Source organism: Chanodichthys erythropterus, chromosome 21 (assembly GCF_024489055.1).
Source record: "Chanodichthys erythropterus isolate Z2021 chromosome 21, ASM2448905v1, whole genome shotgun sequence".
In the NCBI taxonomy this organism is placed as follows: Eukaryota; Metazoa; Chordata; class Actinopteri; order Cypriniformes; family Xenocyprididae; genus Chanodichthys; species Chanodichthys erythropterus.
This window is the reverse complement of record NC_090241.1, coordinates 15,804,752-15,826,379: the sequence shown is the minus strand read 5'-3', so window position 1 is coordinate 15,826,379 and position 21,628 is coordinate 15,804,752. Positions and strand designations below refer to the sequence as shown.

At 36.9% G+C, this 21,628-nt stretch overlaps 1 protein-coding gene across 2 annotated transcripts in view; it reads left to right on the top strand.

Annotated features, from left to right (window-relative positions):
• ntn1a (netrin 1a) overlaps window positions 1-21,628 on the top strand; it is a 77,770-nt gene continuing 56,142 nt past the window's right edge. The window contains exon 1 of one of the 2 annotated variants that reach the window (XM_067372851.1): window positions 1-1,461. In XM_067372851.1, coding sequence (XP_067228952.1) covers window positions 444-1,461 — 1,018 coding nt within the window. In that variant the 5' untranslated portion in view covers window positions 1-443. The remainder of the gene's footprint in view (window positions 1,462-21,628) is intronic. The other variant, XM_067372850.1, reaches the window with a different exon arrangement.

Genomic DNA, 21,628 nt, shown 5'->3' with positions numbered 1-21,628 from the left:
CTTCTTATATCCTCTACATGCGCAGAGATTCAAGAACCACACAAGTGAAAGCGCGTGTCTATTACTCAAGGAAAAAGAGAGCAGTACGAACTTAGATTGCTTTGTGACTTTTCTGCTTTTGCTGAAGCGTTTGACGGAGGTACAGTGACCTGTGTGGAGATTTCTTCAGCGATTTTCTTTAATTGCGAAAGTGTAGGCTAAATATTCTCGGATCTTCCGCAGTGGTTTAGATCAGGTATCCAGGAGTTTGCCCATGAGTTGGAGTCAGATTCACATTAGTTTGATATTTGGCACCGGTTTGATCGTGGTGTCATAGCGGCTGTGGATTGATCTCGCTCAGACTGTCAACTGATTTCCCCCTGTTATATCTGCTAACAGTGAACGCATCTTCTCATTAGAACACGGCTGTGTTTCAGCTCAGGAGAGACTGAGGAAGGCGACTGATGATGTTGAGGATCTCGGATGCTTTGGTCACTTTGGTGACTTTCTACTGTGTGGTCAGCGGGACTGTCGGCGGATACGGCATGAGCATGTTCGCCGCTCAGACCTCCCCACCGGATCCGTGTTACGACGAGAACGGTCACCCCAGAAGATGCATCCCCGATTTCGTGAACGCGGCGTTCGGGAAGGAAGTGCGCGCGTCCAGCACCTGCGGCAAAACACCGAGTCGGTACTGTGTGGTGACTGAGAAAGGGGATGAAAAGCACAGAAACTGCCACACGTGCGACGCGTCAGACCCAAAGAAATATCACCCACCTGCTTACTTAACCGACCTGAACAATCCTCATAATCTCACCTGCTGGCAGTCGGACAATTACATCCAGTATCCTCAAAACGTCACTTTAACATTGTCCCTGAGCAAGAAATTCGAAGTGACCTACGTGAGTTTGCAGTTCTGCTCACCCCGACCAGAGTCTATGGCTATCTTTAAATCAATGGACTACGGCAAGTCCTGGGTGCCTTTCCAGTATTACTCGACCCAGTGTAGAAAGATGTACAACAAGCCCAGCAAAGCCTCGATCACTAAGCAAAACGAGCAAGAGGCCATCTGCACAGATTCTCACACCGACATGCACCCACTTTCTGGCGGGTTGATCGCGTTCAGCACCCTGGACGGACGACCCTCTGCGCATGACTTTGACAATTCACCCGTACTTCAGGACTGGGTGACTGCCACCGACATTAAGGTGACTTTCAGCCGACTGCACACTTTCGGAGACGAAAATGAGGATGACTCGGAACTGGCCAGAGATTCCTATTTTTACGCCGTGTCAGACCTGCAGGTCGGAGGCAGATGTAAGTGTAATGGACACGCGTCACGGTGCGTCAAAGACCGGGATGGAAACCTAGTGTGCGAGTGCAAGCACAATACAGCCGGACCAGAGTGTGACAGATGCAAACCGTTTCACTATGACCGACCCTGGCAGCGCGCAACCGCCAGAGAAGCCAACGAATGTGTCGGTAGGTCCAACTTTTTATTTCTGTGTCGTCTCTGGAAAGCGCCTACGGCGTTTTCACCAAAGACACATCGTTGATCTTTCGTCGCACGTACAATTTGTTTGAGATAAGTTCGAAACCAGCCATGACTGCCAAGTGAAAAGTGCGGGTGTTTTCTTTTTAAATTCAAGCATTTCGCATCTAGTGAAGGGAGCTTTCAGGACCATTACAGGATAACAATATACAGGCGACAGATTTATGGAGAAAGCGCGATGATTTAGAGGAAGATTAAAAAAATCTCTATTTTTTAAAGACTTGAAATAATGGTAAATAAATAAGGTAGCTAAAACGAATATAAATTATTACAGTCTATCATGATCTTAGCCTCGGCATCAAACAGCTTGAGGTTTGAATAAATGTAGGAAAATAGAATGAAAATTTGAATAATGAAAATGTAATGAATGTTCGACTTCATTTAAGATCGATTTTTATGTACTATTATATAAAAGTTTACACTAAAATAAAACATATGGGAGCTTTGGAAACTTCAGTTCGGATAATATGTTTTCTGTACGGCAAAATGTGTTAAATATATTTTTTTTAAAAAAGAAAAAAGAAGTTTGTCATTTGTACTACATAGCTTGTAAGATGCGCGTTAATGTTTATTTTAGATAAACATTGGAACAAACGAGATATTTCTATACGGTTTAAATAAAAATAATGTTTACATAATATTCATAGTGTGTATTATTAGTTTATTATTAGGCATCAACACGCATAATGAAAAAAAAATGATGAACAGGTGTCTTTAGAGACAGAAGCGAGAAAATAAACAGAGCATTTTGTCGTCTAAAGAGCAAAAGTGATAACAGTCTGCCAACGAGCCGCCTCGTGTTGTGGCCCGCATTTTCTGACATATTCATTAAGAAATATTAGGCTTATTTTTTATTTATTAGGCTTAAATAAAAATGTTTTAGATATATATCCCAAACAAAATACAGATTAAAGACTACAAACTATCGAATTAAGTTATATCAGCAGCGCCGGTTGTTAGATTCTCAACTATTTATTTACATATTATTATTATTCACTCTCAAAAAATAAATAAATAAATAAAAAGGTACAAAAGCTGTCACTGGGAAGGGACACCTTTGTACCTAAATATTACTATCTCAAAAATACAAAAAAGTGCCAAAAGTTTACATATTATATAACCTAAATACATATTAGAACATAAACCGTTTTTTCGTGAGAGTGTTGTTACTGATATTTTATTAAGCATATTTGTAATATACTCACTGTATGATAAACTAGCTGAGGGAACATGAATATTTAGCTTATTGCTTACAGCAAAAATAAAGAAATGAAACCATAACATTTAATTTAATGAATGAAGAACATAATTTATAAACTAAATTAAAAGTCATAATTTGCACTGAATTGTCTGGCCACTCTTAAACTGGCCTACACCAAGCTGAAGCACCGTTAAAGCAGTCTCATTATCAGCAGTCTGAAAGATAACTGGGTTATTAAAAATGCTTATGGGTCCAGCAGATGCATATAATACATTCCTTAAAAATAAATTATTTAGCATTTCTGTGATTTCACTTTGCCTACACTGTTAAGTGGAATATCTGAAAGAAAAAGCTGTACCTCTTTGGATAAAACTGTCTGCATCTTAAAACACGATGAAGAATTATAATATTTTAATATATTACATATGTATTTAATGACACTGTATCTTTAGTAGATGTAGCATTCTGTCAATGTGAAAACTTAAGCAGTATGAAATGAGGATGCACTGTCAATTCAACTTGCAAATAATAATGTCTGGTCCTGCATAAACAAATCTTAATCATCATAATAAAACGAGCCTGATAATCATCATATGTCATCCATCACACATTTCTGAAGCAAATTTTGCACCTGCCCAGTTTTTGAAGTCTGTTTTGACTCATCTTAGAGGAGAAGAGCTTGTTCTTATTCTCCTTTCTCTAAGTAAGCCCTATATGTATCTGCACTAGAAATGTAAACAAACCAGTTTAGACGCCACTGTCGCACAGGAGAAATGAATTGCTCTCCTGTATCCTTGACACTTTATTTTTACCGGGCCTGCATGTGTGAGTCTTGTGTGGGGCACAAAAGATCGTCACTCACAGCATCCATCTTGCTGTCAGCGAGCCGACGCTTTTGCCGAACATTCCTCGGCTGTGTTTTTCCTGAGCGCAGTGCCATCAGATCCAGTGCCGAAATGAAAAGAGAGTGCAAGAGAATGAAAAGGAGTGAAGAAGTGAAAAGAGAGGAGTAAAGGGGTGGGCAACGTTAAAGCAAACAGAGCTTAAACAGGAGAAGAAAGAGCTGTGTGACACCTCTGAGCGAGGGCAGAGCCCAAGGGAAAACCTTTGTGTGTGTGTGAGGGCAAAATGCAATCAAACACCTATAGAAACTCTATGGCAACCTCTCATTCATAACCCAAGCCTAAATATGGAAATGTATGTTGTAAATGATCTGACTGAGGGTTTGGTCCTCTTTCATCACTACAGTATGTAGGAGAAACATTTCTGCATTCTGGCAAGTAGTTCAGCGTAACTGTCTTTGTTGGTCCTAATATGTGTTCATGTACTAGACTGAACTCTTACTGAAAGGAAAATTCACTAAGGAATTGAACTGGGATGCTATGAATTCCATTTACTAAATATCATAAGAATATAGATTTTATTTGATTTGAGATAATGTGGGAGGTTTTAAAGTGAGTGAAACACAGGAAAAGAAATAGTGTTGAACAGAGAGTGTTTAACTGATAGCGATCAATAGCTAGGACTGCAAAGAGACCTAGGTTTCATTTAAACTGCACTTAACTGATTGGATCCTCCAGTGGAAAAGGAACCGTATAAACCCTTGAGTGCCCCGTTAATGTGGCCTTAGGGTATTGATCAGCTAATGCCATTGAGAAGCATAATTCTTTAATGCATTGAGCCACAGTCTGAAGCCTGTCAAGAATACAAAATAAGAAGGCCACCCTATGAAATAAGAATGTCGATCCATCCTTGGGGAAAAAACAAAACAAAAAGACATTCAAATTATTATATTACAAACAAATCAAACCATAGTCTTTATACAATACAGATGGCTTCAAATCAGCTTCAGGAAAATAACAGTGTTAATATAATAAAATTAATCCATTATGAAAATTTTAACTGTAAAGCTGCAAATGTTATTATTCAGCTTCTGTGTTGATTCAATTCAGCTGCAAAATTCATCAATTCTGAAACAAATTCAATTCAAGCTATAAAGCATTTGCTGCATTCTTGGTTTATAAAACGCCTTTTCAGTCAGACTTATAGAAGAGGATTTTCTTTTAAGCTTCACTCCCTGGAGTACACCAGATGAGGCAGCAAAAATGTTTTAGTAAGGAAGAGAAGGAAATGTTTAAGAGTAATGTATTCTTGATGACAGAAGGGTTTGTGTTTAATCTCAGACTGTGGTTTTAGATGATCAGGGATGTTTCTCTGTCCTCTATTGTTGGAAGTAAAGCATATATCGCTGTCAGAATCCAAATCGTTTCTCTTGTATTTCCCGCATGTACTTGTTTCTCTGTCACAAAGTTACGTTTAACTCCCTAGCATCTCTCCTACTTGCCAAACCACAACATGACTCTGCCAGTTTGAACAGATTGTCTCACATAGTTACTGCATGATCTCCTTGAACAATAACTACACACTTGGAAGTGTTTTAAAGCTCTCTTGGGCCTGATTCTGAAATTCTTGACTGGCAGTGCAGGTTGATATGCTGAAGGCATGAATTAGGTGGACCCATCAGGGTAATCTCCAAGGACATTTTATTCATGTTTTAGAGGAAATAAAGTACTGTCAATTTGATCTTCTCAAATGTAAAGGAATAGCTAAAACATTTAATCATGTTGTTTCAAACTCATACGATTTTCTATCTTCTGTGGAACACAAAATAAGATATTTGAAGAATGTTTCAGTTGCTTTTGTCCATACAATTAGTATGTTCAAAGTCCAAAAGTTCCAAAATTGACAAAACGTTAGCATAAAAGAAATCCAGACAACTCTAGTGGTCTAAATAACTTTGTATGTTGAAAAGACCAAAATTTAAAGGGTAAGTTCACACAAAAATGAAAATTCTGTCATCATTTACTCACCCTCATGCACCTCCAAACTCATAAGGCTTTTCTTCATTTTCAAAACACAACTGAAACATATTTAATGAATGTGAGAGATTTCTGTCCCTCCACACTCTTAAAAATGCTTGGTTGTTCCAACCCATGTTTGGGTCAAATATGGACAAACTCAATTGTTGGTTTAAATGTTTAAATAAAAATTATAAACCCAGCGGTTTGATGCTTCAAAAAGTTCATAAAGAGAGTGTAAACCAAATCCATATGTATTGAGCAGTTTAATCCAAGTCTTCTGAAGAGACATGATCATTTTATATGATGAAAAGATTTAAAGCTGCAGTCCGCGATTTTTCCTCTTTGTCGCCATCTCTGTTTGAAACCTGCAATTGCAGTCATATGCGGAATAGATATCTGTATGTGCGTTGTGCCTCGGCACAGCTCGTCAGCGCGGATTAATCTAATGTTTTCTGTCAATCACTACACCGGTGTGGATACTGTATTTCAGAATCACAGATTCTACATCTTGAAAGTATGACCAATATAAGAATTTACCTGTAGATCTCAAATTCTGTAGCCACTCCACAGTCCAAAGTCTTTTTGTTTTTTTGTCTATGGGTGAATCTCCAGTTGTCACTGATGATTGTCATTTGGACCTTTCTGGATTACAATCCACCATCAAAATGATAAGTTTAATTATTTCAGCTGCTGTGAGAAAAGGCTATAAATGATCCGCTACCAGCAGCGTCCTCACATGATAAAACCGACTAGCCTGGACTCCTTCCTTTCTGTTTACGGATGTGACATAATAACGCACAGACGAACTGCTGCATGCTCGAATTTCCTGCGGAAATCCACCATGTCACTCTTATTATAAAACATTATTATCACAAGCTTACCGTTGTGAATCGAGCTAAGATAAGGGGATAGTTTTAAACACTGGCTGATTATGTACTTGCTCAAAAATTGTTACGGACTGCAGCTTTAATTAAACTTTAAATTTAAAGCTTCAGTCCTTAAGTTTTGCCTCTTTGTCGCCATCTCTGCTAGAAACCTGCAATTGCGGAATTATCATTTTTACATGTTGGTCCTCAGCACGGATGAATCTAATGTTTTGAGGAGAATTTGTGGCTGTCATTCACTGCATACTGTACTTCGGAATCACAGATTGTAGTCTTGGAAGTATAACCAAAATAAGAATTTTCACCAGAAAATGTCATCTGAAAAAGTAAGTAACATGTCTGCCACTTTTGTTCTGACTAAATGTGGAAAAAATGAATTAAAATAAATTGCACTACCAATGGTGATTAAATATAACAATCACTTAGCTCATATCACATCAAACCCTGCAAATTATTATTATTGTTATACTTTGTTCTCAAATTGTTAATGTTAACATCAGCATTGCATGACTATGTGTATTTAGTGTGTATTATTATTACCTGTAGATTTCAGCTTCTGTACAGTCTAATCTCTAACGTCAATTTGTCATACCATACAATTCGCCATCAAAATGATGTTTAATTATTCCAGCTGCAATGAGAAAAGGCTATAAATGATCCGTCACCTTCAGCATCCTCACACTCACATGCAATATAGCCTACTAGCTGGGACTCCTTCTTTATCTAAACAGGTGTGACGTAATGACGCAAAGACTAATGGCGGCATGCTCAAATTTCCCACAGAAACCTACCAGTACCACTCGAATTAGAAAACATTATTACAAGCTTACCTTTGTAAATCGGTCTAAGGTAAGGAGATAGTTGCAAACACTGGCTGGTTATGTAACTTTAAAAAAAATGATTTTGGATTATTTTTAACCAAAAAAAGTTACAGACTGCAGCTTTAATATATAAAGATTGATTGACACAAATAGAACAGTAAATGTGGTAAATGGAAGCTCAAATACATGTTTTAATTAATGGGTGAGTAAATGATGACAGAATTTTTTTAAGCAGTGATTTACTCTCAAATCAAATCAAATCAAATCAAATATGGCAACATGCCCAAATCAAATATGGCAACACATCAAACATCAAACCTCATTCGTTAAGTCAGGTGACATGCAAGTACCAGTGATGTTTATTGTTAATGACACATGCATATTTGGTTTGGGCTAAGACTTGGATTATGGCTGTATGGCGCTTGAAAGTTTTGGACCCTATTGACTTTCATTGGACAAAAACAGCTGAAACGTTTGTAATGATAAATGTAATGTAAATGATGACAGAATTTACATTTTTTGGGTGAATTTTTCTTTTAATGAAAAACTAAAATTAAAACAATTGTATAAAAAAAAAAAAAACATTTTAAAAATTGATTTAAATATATAAATCCTTTAGTTCAGTAATACAGCACGGTGTTAAATATGTTTGTCAGATTTACTAGACAATCAGCCATCAGTAATCTCTGAGTTTGTGTTTTTGTCTATGAAAGTAAAAGTAAAAGGCTCTAGTTAATGTTTTAGCTGCCACATGGCATTTATAAATCAACATCTCTAATCTTCAAAGCTGCCGATGGATCAAATAGTCCCACCTATCAAGCAAAATTGGGTGAGAAGTGAGATGAGAAACCTGACGGAGCTTTTGCACTTTGCTCTGCTGCATCACTGTTGTACCACACTACTGTTCAAAGGGGATGAATTACAATCATAGACATCTAGTGGTTCATTTCTCTAACCAGTGACCGCATTTCCCAGAACGCTTATCAGTGTTTACTGGTGTTCAACTTGTTTTGTAAGGCTCAGGTGAACAAAACCCTCTCATATGCACATGATTCTTGTGGAGGAATTTTGAAAACTGTCTTCATCCTCTGCAGATGCATCAAACAAATAGAGCAAATACTGTAAACACAAACACCTAGAAGTTCTGAACCACCTGTTTGTGATTGTACAACATGAATGTTTTCCACTAGCAAGTGAGCAAGCTCATTAGCTCTTTCATGTTACTCCATACCGGCTGCCAGCTTTTTTGACAGGAACAGTGATCAAAAAAACAATGTTTTTGAGAATTTGGACTCAAGACTATGATGCACAAGCCCAGCCTCTTCAGGAGAACCAGAGATATAAGGGTGCATTGAGCTTGCTGTGGGGCAGGCTGTGTGTTTTTGAGAAGGCCCAGACCTCCTGGCGAGATCAGTGCTGGCGGAAAGCCCACGCTGAGGCTCTGCTGTAGGGGGGGTGAGTATATTTCCAGAGGAGAGCCTGGCTCTAGAGCCGAATACTCTGCAGCAAACTCAACCTGATGCCTGCCAGGCTGCAACGCACTAGGCCCAAACCAGCCATCTGCATCTCGTTTAACTAGACGCCACCACACGCACACGCACACACACACACACACACACACACACACACACACACACACACACACACACACACACACACACACACACACACAGGCTCTGAAACATGAGGGTTAGCACACATATCGTGTGCACACTGGATGGTATGTATAAGAATATGATAATGCTGCTTCTCTTTGTACTCAAGGATAGTTTTAATTTTAAATCAGATTGATTTCAAGGACGATGCCATTTGGATGCTCATAAGTGATGGAGCATTACTGTGCCCAGTTTGTGAGAGAATACTATTAAGTATATCTGATGTCATTTTTCTAGGATTTAGCTTTAGATTGCTGGTAATTGGCAAGTTTTGAGGGAACTGGACACCAAAGCTGATTATAAATGGAAGTCAAAACAATTTATTCATCAGTTTGACAATGTTTAACAATGTCCAAATATCTGTCTTCCCATCTTACCACAAATACATCTGTGGTCGGAGCACTTGAACGTTGTTTTGAAATACAATGATCTGGCTTGTTATGCAAGGACACATTGACAGCTGCAGGCCAACGTATGAAAAGTGTATATCGACAGGATAGAAGTATCTCAGGCAGGACGATGGCTCATGAATAGAGAATATCGAGCCATGCTTGTTTCAAGAGCTGAAGCCTGCTGGGACTGGCATTTAAAGTATTTTTTCATGACTCAATTCCAACTTTGAGAAGCAATGTGTCCGATGCCGATGTGTTATTGCTCCTATTGATGTTATTTTATAATGGATTTTGAGTTGATTGTTTGATTATGAACACCTGATAATACTCACATATTGTGTATATCATCTAATGAGCAGTGATCCAACATATTTGTTTTTTTTTTCTTCTGAAAAGAATTGGATAAATCTTAAAAATGACATTAGAATGAGGAAATCTGAGGGCAAATCTGAGGGCATTACATGATTAAACAAAGTATCTGAGGCAAAATATTCCTGCATGAACAAACAATTCATATATATATATATGAATATTAACGCAAGATTTGGAATGCTTCAGATTGATTTGTCTGATTATATGCATGGTTATGTTTCTGACTTACTGAATTTAAAAGTTATTTTTCACTTCCAGCTTTAATATCATGTTGAATAACCTTGTAGTATTAATTGTATTAATAGTATTATTTTTTATTTCTTTTTTTACTTGGTTTGTATTTCTGAGATTCCAAGATTGGGAAATTATACACAAACCTTACAGTTTGTCAGAAAACACTTATAACACAAAATTGATATCAAAATGTGACAGTATTTTGCTAAATTTTAGAAGTAAATAAAATCAAGGTCATGCAGAGATTCAGTGTACTTTTTTTTTCTTTTTTTGTTTTGTTTATTGTGTGTATTACAATATTGCCACTGCTTAATCTCACAAACATATGGCATTAAGAAGGGACAACATTTACAAAATTATCACTGCACAGAACACACTCATATACAGGAAAAAATGGCATGGTTAAGACTTTATATTGGCATCTCAGTGGATTTTCTCTACCTCCCTAAGGCAAAACATTCATTTTTGAGGCTTTTGGTTGATATTACTTGTCTGATACATAATGGAACACAGATTCTCTTTACAAGCCCATGAAGAGGAAACCTTGAGCTTGTTTCTGAAAGAAGGAGAATGTGAAGGTTTCAAGATGGAGACAAGATTTTTTGAGTGTTTTGGAGGAAGCTGTGTTGCTTTTGCTCCAAACTGCTTCTCCTACACACTCTACAACTTATCATGACTTATTATGACTACATTTTATAATTTCAGGCAGGTTCATGTTATCACTTCACAGATTCAAAGCTGTTTTTTAGGAACACGGGGAATGTCATCCCTCATTGTCTGCATTGTTAGTGTGATACAGAAATAAAGCAGTCTCCACATCACTGACGGGAACCAGCTGAGGATAAATCGGCTGACTCTCACAACACAAACTAGTGTCTCCTTCCTAGAAGTCTGATAGTGTTTCACACAGAGTAAATGAAGCTAAAAGTAATAATAACAATATATAATATTATTAAAATATTAATACATTTATACATAAATGAATACATAAATTATAAATAAAACATTTTTTAACGTCGACGTGAAGCGGAAATTGCGATAGTTTTCCCTATTTTGATTTTCTTCCCTATTTTTGGCCAGGCTCTCAGGGCGTGTTGCCGTCACAAGACATTAACGACGTGTCTCCCTCACAGGATGGGGTGCAGCTCTTGATGGCCGTCCAGCCAGAGGCTTTGGGGGAACCTTCATCTTCATTGGCACATAAATTGTCTAGAAATGAGAGCAGTGTTTCTAGCTCTGAAACACTTCTTCCCACACTTGAGGGGCTATCATGTGTTGGTCCGCACAGATAACACCTCGGTATCTCGCGTTGGATCACTTACATGATCTCCCTTACCTATGAGGTGTGTGGAGTGGCTTCACCTCTAGGGGTTAGGGCCCAGTCCACTAGGAGTGTTGAATCTTCCAAAGCTCTCGCTAGGGGTGCACCCTTGCAAGATGTTTGGGCTGTGGCAGGATGGTCCTCTCCACACACATTCATCAGGTTTTATATTCTGGACAGGGATTCAACTCCAAGTTCTCAAGTACTTCAGGGCACTCAACAACTGTCTGTGCAAAAACACAGCCTTATGGGGCAGGCATTGTCCAGTGGTGTGGCGACGTTGGTATTGAGTTCCCATAAACATGATGCGACGTTGAGTTCCACTCGAAAGTGAACGTCTCAGGTTAACCCGGTTCGTTGAAAGGGGAACAAGACGGTGCCTCAGGCTGCCACACCCCAGCCACACCTGCACCTCGTCTTCAGACAATTAGAATCTGGTGACATGCTGGTATGACGTTGCTGCGTCATCACGTTTACAATGTCCCGAACTGTCTGGTACGAACGTCACGGTTCGGATCAGACAGTCACACGACGAATACAGGTGATCCACACTCCAATCCAGAAGGGGGCGCACATGGTAATGCACCGCTGTTTGCTACCAGTAAAAATGTGCAGAAGAAAAGATGATCAAATGGTATGTTTACATGTTTACAGCATTTTAGTTCGCAAGAGAAATTAACTCTAGAGAGGAGAATTTCATATATCAACTATATTAGCCTATTCATTATATTTACTTAACCTGTTAGTAATGTCTTGATTGAGTAATGTATATTTAAATAAATTTGTCATGATAATGACAGCCACTGTGTAAATGTTTATATTGAAAAAATGATTTGAAGTAGAAAATTAATCTTATAATTATATTTTGAAGTTAATGAAAAACCTGCCTTAAGTGCAATTTACATATTTTTTGATTAGTTGATTATTACATCTAAAAATAAATAGCAAATTAATTTAATAATTTGGGCTCTGTTGTTAATTGTAACCTTTAAAATTACAGTAATGTGCAAGAAAGGGCTCCCTGTATAGTTTACAGCATTAGCTGAAATTTATTTTTTTTATCCTAAAGAAAATTTTAATTATGATTGAATTTATTTAAATACAGAGACACATTTGTTATAAAAATACAGTTAAATAATGATTAATATATATTAATATATATGATTAATATATATATATATATATATGTTTAGTTTTCTCCCCCCTGCTGTACTGAACCCATACGGAACCATGAAAAAAATACCGAGGTACGTACCAAACCGTCATGTTTGTGTACCTTTACCCCCCTAGTAATTAGCGTGTTGAAACTTGCTGTTATGGTAAGGGCTGTGACATTTCCGGAACAAGTTCGAAGCAGTTGACCAGTCACAATCCAGAGTGGCTTCATAGAGATCGGTCAGACTGTTGCTGGATTCAGGTGCTGGAATAATGTAAAATATATGAAAAATAATGTGTTTTTTGAACATTCAAGCATGGAAATCTGTTCTAGTAGATCTCCAAAACAAAAGGGCATGATAGGTCCCCTTTAGGTTGTGAGGGCACATTAATTTTTAAAAGATATTGATGTGCATGGATAAATCATTTATAATAAATACTGTGATATTCCATAAAAAATAAGAATTGTCATGTCATGGTGACTAGGTGACCTCAACAATTTTTTAAATATAATTTTTTTGGTCTTTTTGCCAAATTTATCATTTTTGGGTGAGGAGAAGCGGGAGAATAAGGATGGAGAATATACCTTGCAGTGCCTAATTGAGCATTACACATGTGGGAACAGGTGTGCTAACCGCAGGTCACACCCCAACATAACCACCTTTTTACAATATTCATTCAATAACATACATTTTTGTCTTAGGCATATTAATTTCTAGCTTATTACAAGTTCACAGACTTGCTCAATGGCTGTGAATTTTAGCACTATAAGGATAGCTCTCTCATATATCATACAGTTGTGTAATTTATTGTCTGTTTTTGCGCCTTTAGGGTAAGACACAGTTGACTTCACTCTTGATGGCATTAACACCTCTCTTAAATCACAGTCCTGCAGTGCTGTTCAGACTCACCCTTGTTGATACCTGTTTCCTCAGTCAGCGCCAGCCGGCATTGTTTATAGTAGGCACAGAAGAGGATTGTCTGCTCGCCTATTGATGTCTGGCCCTCCAGGCGAAGAAACGACTAAATGAATTAATTGAGCCTTTTATTCAGCAGTGAAAGCTTGTGTCAACCTCTCTCAGCTGTGGTTTGGCAAAACACAGCAATAAATGAGGGATGTTATGAAGATTCATTGAGACAGATGATTGTGAGTAATTGAGCAATTTTTCTTTTTGGCACAAAGTAATGCTTAGATGGAGACTGTAAAATTTAGTGTTTCATCGTTATTGTGAATTATTTTAATACACATTTACGGGCAGTTGTTTTCAATGTAATTCTATTTTACTTATTTAGGTTGTATTACGCCATTTACAGTATATTTCATATAGTATATACTTCACACTCTGTTACTATAGACCTGTCATGCTGTAGTGCAAAATCAATGACAGTTCCTAACAGGTAACTTGTACACACAAGAAAAAGTTTTTCAGATCTATCACTACACTCTGCCAGAATAAACATCAGCCGGATATTTTCCATTTAGTCTGCCAGGAGAATGTACCGCTGAGATTACAGTCAGGGATGAAACAGTTGAATAGAGTCAGAGTGAAGAGCTTATGACAAACATCTGTACCTCTATGTCTAAAATCAAATTCTTGTGTACTGTAAATTTAGCAAAGAGAATGTGCTTTACTGAAGAAACCCTGTTCACCTTCTCATGTTCTGGTTGAGGTCTGAGAGACCACAAATGCAATTTTATTAGCCTGCATGAAAAAAATATACACAACTATTTAAAACTATTTCTAATATTCTGCTCGTGTAACATTTTTTTATTATTATCAATATTGAAAACAATGTTGAAAACTGCATAAATGTTTTGTGGGAACCATGATAATGTATTTACTGTTACTTTTAATCAATTTCATGTGTCTATGTGTTTAAATGAATTTTAATTTCTTAAGAGAGAGAGAGAGTTGTCCTCCATGAAGATTTCTAGGTTTTACTAATGTTAGAATAAGAAAATGTGAGACTATTTGTTAAAGGGGACTTATTATACCCATTTTCACAAGATGCAATAAAAGTCTCTGGTGTCTCCAGAATGTGTCTGTGAAGTTTCAGCTAAAAATACCCCACAGATCATTTGTTATAGCTTGTCAAATCGCCCCTATTTGGGTGTGAGCAAAAAATGCAGGTTTTGTGTGTGTTCCTTTAAATGCAAATGAGCTGCTGCTCCCTGCCCGCTTTCCAAAAGAGGGCGGAGCTTTAACAGCTCGTCATTCGGTTGCTCAAAAACAACAAAGCTGGAGAATCTCACGCAGCCAAAATGAAGATTGTCAGTAATGGTGTTCAACCTTACATTGTTCAAATCAGAGTCGGACACTGATGAAGAGACACAAAAAGAAGTTAAAACTTTTAGAATGCATCTGGACATTTCTCAATGGTTAGTGGATAAATGTATGTAGTTGCTGTGGAGTTGACCAGCATGTGCCGTCATGTTGATCTTTTGTGCAAAACCCATATGGAAGCCCACTGTTTGCCAAAAAGAGCCATACACACCAGGCTAACGTTTATGATTGCTATCAAATGTTGTGAATGGTCTAATATTTTTTTTTCCAAAATATCACTCAGATAGAAACACTCTTTTTTTTAGCTTGCCAGGGTCAACTTGCAGGCTATCCAAGCTAACAAGACTCTAAATAGTGTTCTGTGCTCGTCTGTGCAGCCAACGACAGAACAGTTAGCATGCTTTGCTCGAACTGCTACAAGGTTTTCGCTTGTGAAGAAATGACAGAGTTGTGGGTGGAAATGTGCAGATTAAGGGGCGGTAATATTATAATAAGATCCCCTTTCTACGTCACAAGGGGAGCAAAATCTGAGCGGCTCGTTTTTTCACATGCTCGCAGAGAAAGACTGGGTTGTCCTTTTTCACATTTTCTGAGTTGGTAGATGCACTGGGGACCCAATTATAGCACTTAAACACGGAAAAGTCAGATTTTCATGATATGCCCCCCAGTACTATCATTATTTTACCTATTCACCATTGAGATCTCTTAGACAACATCAACCATTAAAACAAAACAAAGAATAATAGAAAAGAGAACAGGCATGAGAGCTCATAATAGAAATCAGAGGTATATTTTTGTATTTTAAAAGTTCCTATTAGCCTTTTTTTAACACAAACAACTGCATTAGATGACAATGTCTGGAAGGAGGTATTCCCTACTTTTTCCTTATGAGGTGAAACGCAGGTCTCTTGCTGCTCTAGATTCATGGCCCTCATGCTGGCGGCTGTTTTGAAGCCAGTTAAAGTGTCAGTACACTGTTAACACAGATCATAAACAGAGCTGTAAACAGTGCAGAAACACTGACACATTCCATGTGCACTGCTCGGCATGACCTTTTCTCTTATTCTCTTCATTGACTTAAACACCGCTGCCCCGGTATAGGTTTTGAATTGATGACCTCAGCTTAGGGTGGTTCCTGTGTAGAGGGCAAGTGTTTGGGCTGGATTCTTAGCCAAACCAAACATACAGTGAAGACAAAAAGGAAATGAGCAGAGAAATATAGAGAGAGAAGGGATTGTTTAAATGTGGTACAGTTCTGGTGTGACGTAAAAAAGCACATAGGCTGACACAGTTAATAATGCAACCATGATACAATTAATGTTTTTTTTACATTTTTTACAGCTCGGTCTCAAGAGTCCCTGCTACAGTGTTATAATTATGTAAAAATAATAGCAATTTTGAAATTTGCCTTATTTTCTTTTAATTTTTTTCAAATTCTTTTAATATTTTATTCTGATCAAATCGAGAAAGCAGATTTATATTGATGCGTTATGTATTGAAGCTTTAAAGGGTTAGTTCACCCTTATGTCATTCCACACCCGTAAGACCTTCGTTGGTCTTCAGAACACAAATTAAGATATTTTTGATGAAATCCAGTGGCTCTGTGAGGCTCCATTGCCAGCAAGATAATTAACACTTCCAAATGCCCAGAAAGCTACTAAAGACATATTTAAAACAGTTCATGTGACTACAGTGGTTCAACCTTAATATTATGAAGCGACAAGAATACTTTTTGTGAGGCAAAAAAGTAGCGACGAAATAGCGACTTTATTTAACAATATCTAATGATGGGCGATTTCAAAACTCTGCTTCGAAGCTTTACGAATCTTTTGTTTCAAATCAGTGGTTCGGAGCGTGTATCAGACTGCCAAAGTCACGTGATTTCAATAAACAAGGCTTTGTTACATCATAAGTGTTTCGAAATTTCAATGGTTCACGTGTATTATATATTCTGTATACATATATATATATATATATATATATATATATATATATATATATATATATATATATATATAATTTCAGTTCTATATTACATGTATTTCAGACTCTATGAACCAATTGTAAGATAATATCGAGCACAAAATATGGCCAGTTAATTTAATTTTGCTCCACCAATGTAAATAGTTCCAAAAACAATATTTCATAACTGACAGCCTGTCTGGAATGCTGCAAACACAGACAACAGAAATATCAGCACTTTTAGAACTTAGCATGTCCAATCAAATTAGAGGACCAAACTAACCACTTATAATGTTCGCATGTATAGATTAAGTTCAATTTAGTAGTATTCGTAGAAGAACAGCACAGAGCTGGCAGTGTACAGCATCTCTCAGTGAGAAACACCAAGATCAATGAAAACCAGATCCGCATCTCTCTCGCTCCTTGTTTCTGGGTTACCACCTGAGGTGCGACCCCTGGCACTTGAGGTTTGATGTGTCCAGTAGGTCTGTCGACGGGACCACCGGCAGTGAGCATGAGCGCATCGTCCCTGAGGCAGCAGTTCCCGCGGCAACCGCTTCTCTGTGATTAATGGCTGTATGAAATTACGTGTGTTTAACTATACACTTTGTCCCGGACCCCCTCACACACACCCTAGCAGAGCTTTTGCCCTACCTCAGAGGAAAGTTACGAAGTATGTTCTGAAGGATGTAGCAGTGTAAATATACTACAGGATTTAAGGTGAACAGTAACTAATGACAGGTTTTATAAGGTGCTCTGGCAAATATTGAGATAGCGCAGGGGAGACTGGAAGATGTCGGCACTATGCACGTTTGATAAATTAGATGCATTTATACAAAACTAAGGAGCCAAAAGCCTGCTGATCCTTTTTTGTGAGATGGTGAGCCTTGGAGCCCTTCTTGCCTCATTTAAAGTGAATTTGTCGTTATTTACCCAAACTGTGGTACTTGAACATGACCATGTTTTGATTTGTAACTGTTCGTGGTTTGGAACTGCAGAGGCTTGTTCAAGATTCAACTGTACACAGAGCTATGGCTTTAGGGTATTGACTTAGATTAATACTCCACACTATGAATGTATGTACTGGCATCACAAGGCTGATGGGTTAGTTTAGATAAGATTTAAGAAAATCTCAGCAAACAGAAAGAATCTGTTTTTTTGGACAAAGCTTTAGAGTATTCAGTCCAATGCTACACAATATACCAACACAGGCTCATTGGAAAAACCTGCCTGTGGCGACATTTTTGAAAAATGATATTATTATATTGTTTTTTGCATGTTCCGTGACACTTTCAAAGGGAAAACTCCAATGAGTGGCATCAAAAGCTTGTTCAGTTTTATTCGATGAATGTGAATCTGGAAATGTTTTGTTATGCTGGTTGTACATATGGCAGTTCGGAAATAAAATGTCTGGTGAGAAGTGCTAAAAGGTTAATGGTCTATCGTGTTTGAAAATAATGTACCACATACCCTAAACCCTAAACTGATAATATAAACAAAACTAATGTGAGATTTAAAAAAAAAAAAATGGCCATTTTAGCTTGCTTTTACAAGTCTTTTTTTTCACAGGACTTGTACTCAATCCACATTGCTGTACCATACTGAGTTTACTACATCAGAAAATACATTTATCTGGAGCTTGTTATGTGATTTGAATAGGAAAATCTATTAGTTTGTGATCTATGGTAAAGATTGTTTTGATGTCATAACATAGTATCGAAATAATTATTTATAAATCGATAATCTGCATTCTGTAATCATAATTTGTGACCCGTGCTGGCAAAATTAGTTGCAATGAGCAAATTTTCAAAAATTAGTTATTGTTATTCTCACATTTTCTATTAAAAAACTTCAAAATGATGTATGATTTGATGGAATCTGGCGAAAATGACTGAGCTGTTGATAGAGTCAGCAAAGTCAATTTTGAGAAAAATTGAGTTAAAGTTTTTTAAAAGTTCCAAAACAAAATCACCTAGCATCCATATTTAAATCCCTGGTATACTACCATATGTGGCACAAACCAAATCAAAACCAAATATCTATAGGAAAAATAAATAAATAAATATTATATATATATATATATATATATATATATATATATATATATATATATATATATATATATATATATATATATATATATATACACACAACTTTTTTCCACGATTCCACAATGTTTGATTAAAGGATTAGTTCACTTTCAAATAAAATTTTCCTGATAATTTTCTCACCCCCATGTCATCCAAGATGTTCATGTCCTTCTTTCTTCAGTCGAAAAGAAGTTAAGGTTTTTGATGAAAACATTCCAGGATTATTCTCCTTATAGTGGACTTCAATGCACTCCATTGTTGAAGGTCAAAATTACAGTTTCATTGCAGCTTTAAAAGGCTTTAAACGATACCAGACGAGGAATAAGGGTCTTTTCTAGCGAAACGATCGGCCATTTTTGAAAAAAAATTTAAATGTATATGCTTTATATAAACAAATGATCACCTTCCAAGTGGTCCATTATTAAAGTCCATTATAATGCGAATAATCCTGGAATGTTTTCATCAAAAACCTTAATTTCTTTTCGACTGCAGAAAGAAGGACATGGACCTTGAATGACATTAGGGTGAGTAAATTATCAGGAAAATTGTATTTGAATGTAAACTAATCCTTTAACATTAATGAAACAGACAGCTTATGTATTAAGACCTACTGTACCAAACAGATCTAATATAATGTTACACATCAGAAGTTTTCCCCCACCAGTTAACCAAATGTTCACTTAAGACAGCAGATAGTGTTTGCGCGAATACTCGCCAAGACAGATATTTTGAAATACTGTAATTTTGTGTATATCTTGATCACACTGTGTCTGAGGCGTCTTTGTATGCACGCTTCGGATCTGTCAGTCAGCACAAGTAAGATCATTTTGTTTGCATCAGCATGAGTTTGAAAATCACATTTCACTGGTTCCGACTCATACCATCGAGTATTTGCTATGAATATCCACAAAGTTGGAATGATGCGCTTCACAATGATAATATACTTGAGAGGAATATGCTGAGAGGAAGCGCCAGTTGAGAAGCGAGCAGAGAAAAGCAGCATTTTTCATGGTCAAAGAAAAGGTGCTTCTCTCAGAAAACATACAAATAAAGATACTTTTAGATGTTTCATTGCTATTTGGAGCATTGGGATCGCTAGATGAGGGATTCATGAACTCAATGAACTCATTTTTGACCAAAATTGACATTTTTGCCTTGTTTTGCCTGTAGCTCAAAATTAACCTGTGCACATTCCGACTCATTTTGCCATTGTTTTACTGCCACTAGTGGTAATTTTATATTGTAACACAGTTCGCAAATGTGGGAAGAAGGAGGCGGGAACCGGCGAACATTCAACAAAACTTTAATATAAAATAAACAAACAAAACGAAAGTGATGCCGGCAGACCCTCGCAGACGTCTGCCGGCCACACAAACATAATAAACCATAAAATAAAGTCCAGGCCTGGTCCTCTCTCGTCCTCCACGGTAGTCGCTCCTCCTTTTATGCTCCCGGAGCTCCTCCGTGAGGGACTCAAGGCCGGTGCGCCTCCCAGGTGAAGCTCATTAACACTCGCGCCACTGGCCTCGCACCGTTCCCACACGGCTCTCGCCCGCCCTTTCGCCATATATATATATATATATATATATATATATATATATATATATATATATATATATATATATATATATATATATATATATATATATATATATATATATATATACTTTGACATTAGTATATAAATATAGAAGATATTTTAGGGATGTTATTTTTTGTTAAGAAACGCAATTATATAAAGAAATAACAAGACTACCAGATAAAGAGAGGAGGTTTGCCAGGTCATCTGAATTAACCAGACTTGATCCCACTTAATCCATGGATTCCCAAAGTCTGTGAAAAAAGGCCGAGCTGTGGTCAGAAAGTGCATCTGCCCCCTGACCTCCATGAACACCAGGCTGTGAGAAAGTAATGGGGGAAATCCAGGGATGTGGTAATGAGTTTGCCATGTACAGTACATGCTCAAACATGGTGGTGGTAGTGTGGTGCTTTTAAAGATGTGTGTATAATGATCCTAAATAAGAATATAGAATATTTTCCTGGAAAAATGTTATACTGCACTAAATTGCAAATAAATGAGCACTTGAGGACTTGCATGGACCTACTCAAAATAATGTTCAAAAACACCATTAAAATGTGAGACAGAATGCAGTTAAAGCAAATGCTCAAGTTTATTCATAATGAATGTCAATTCTAATGTGCAGTTGGCAAGGTCCTACAGCCATGGGCATCTTACTATTTCCTGATTTCTGACTGTATGTGTTCAAATCATAAAGCAGAGATTAATTTTCATAATCAATATTAGATTCATTTTGTTGAGCACATTTACTTAAATGAATTCATTGATCAAGGTCTATTCTCATTAAATTTTAATTCCAGAAAAAGGCTTTCATGCCCTATAGAGTTAATGATTAGAATAGAAATTATAGGAATATTTCTAATGATATTCTGAATAACACTAAAATAATCATTCAGCTATTGTGTTCTGCTTGCTCTGCATATTTTGCTATATCTTAGTAATTTAGTCATTCATTTTCACAATGGACTGCTCTTATGGACTGTTACTGTTGCCATCTGTATATTGATTTATGTAAAAAAAAAAATAGAGAACAAAATCAAGAACACAATTGTTACAAAGTAACCAATTCTCTTTTTCTCCAGTTACAGTGGGTGTTTAAAATAAGGTGTTTTGGTGCATATCAAAATACAAACAAGTTATGACTCATGAATATTATTTATGTGCCCAGAAAAATGTATTAATTCTGGGTTAGTTCAAGGTTATTTGAACAGTTCATCTAAACAATATTTTAGATAATTAAGTAAATATAATATGATATAATATAATATATTATAGCTTATATCAT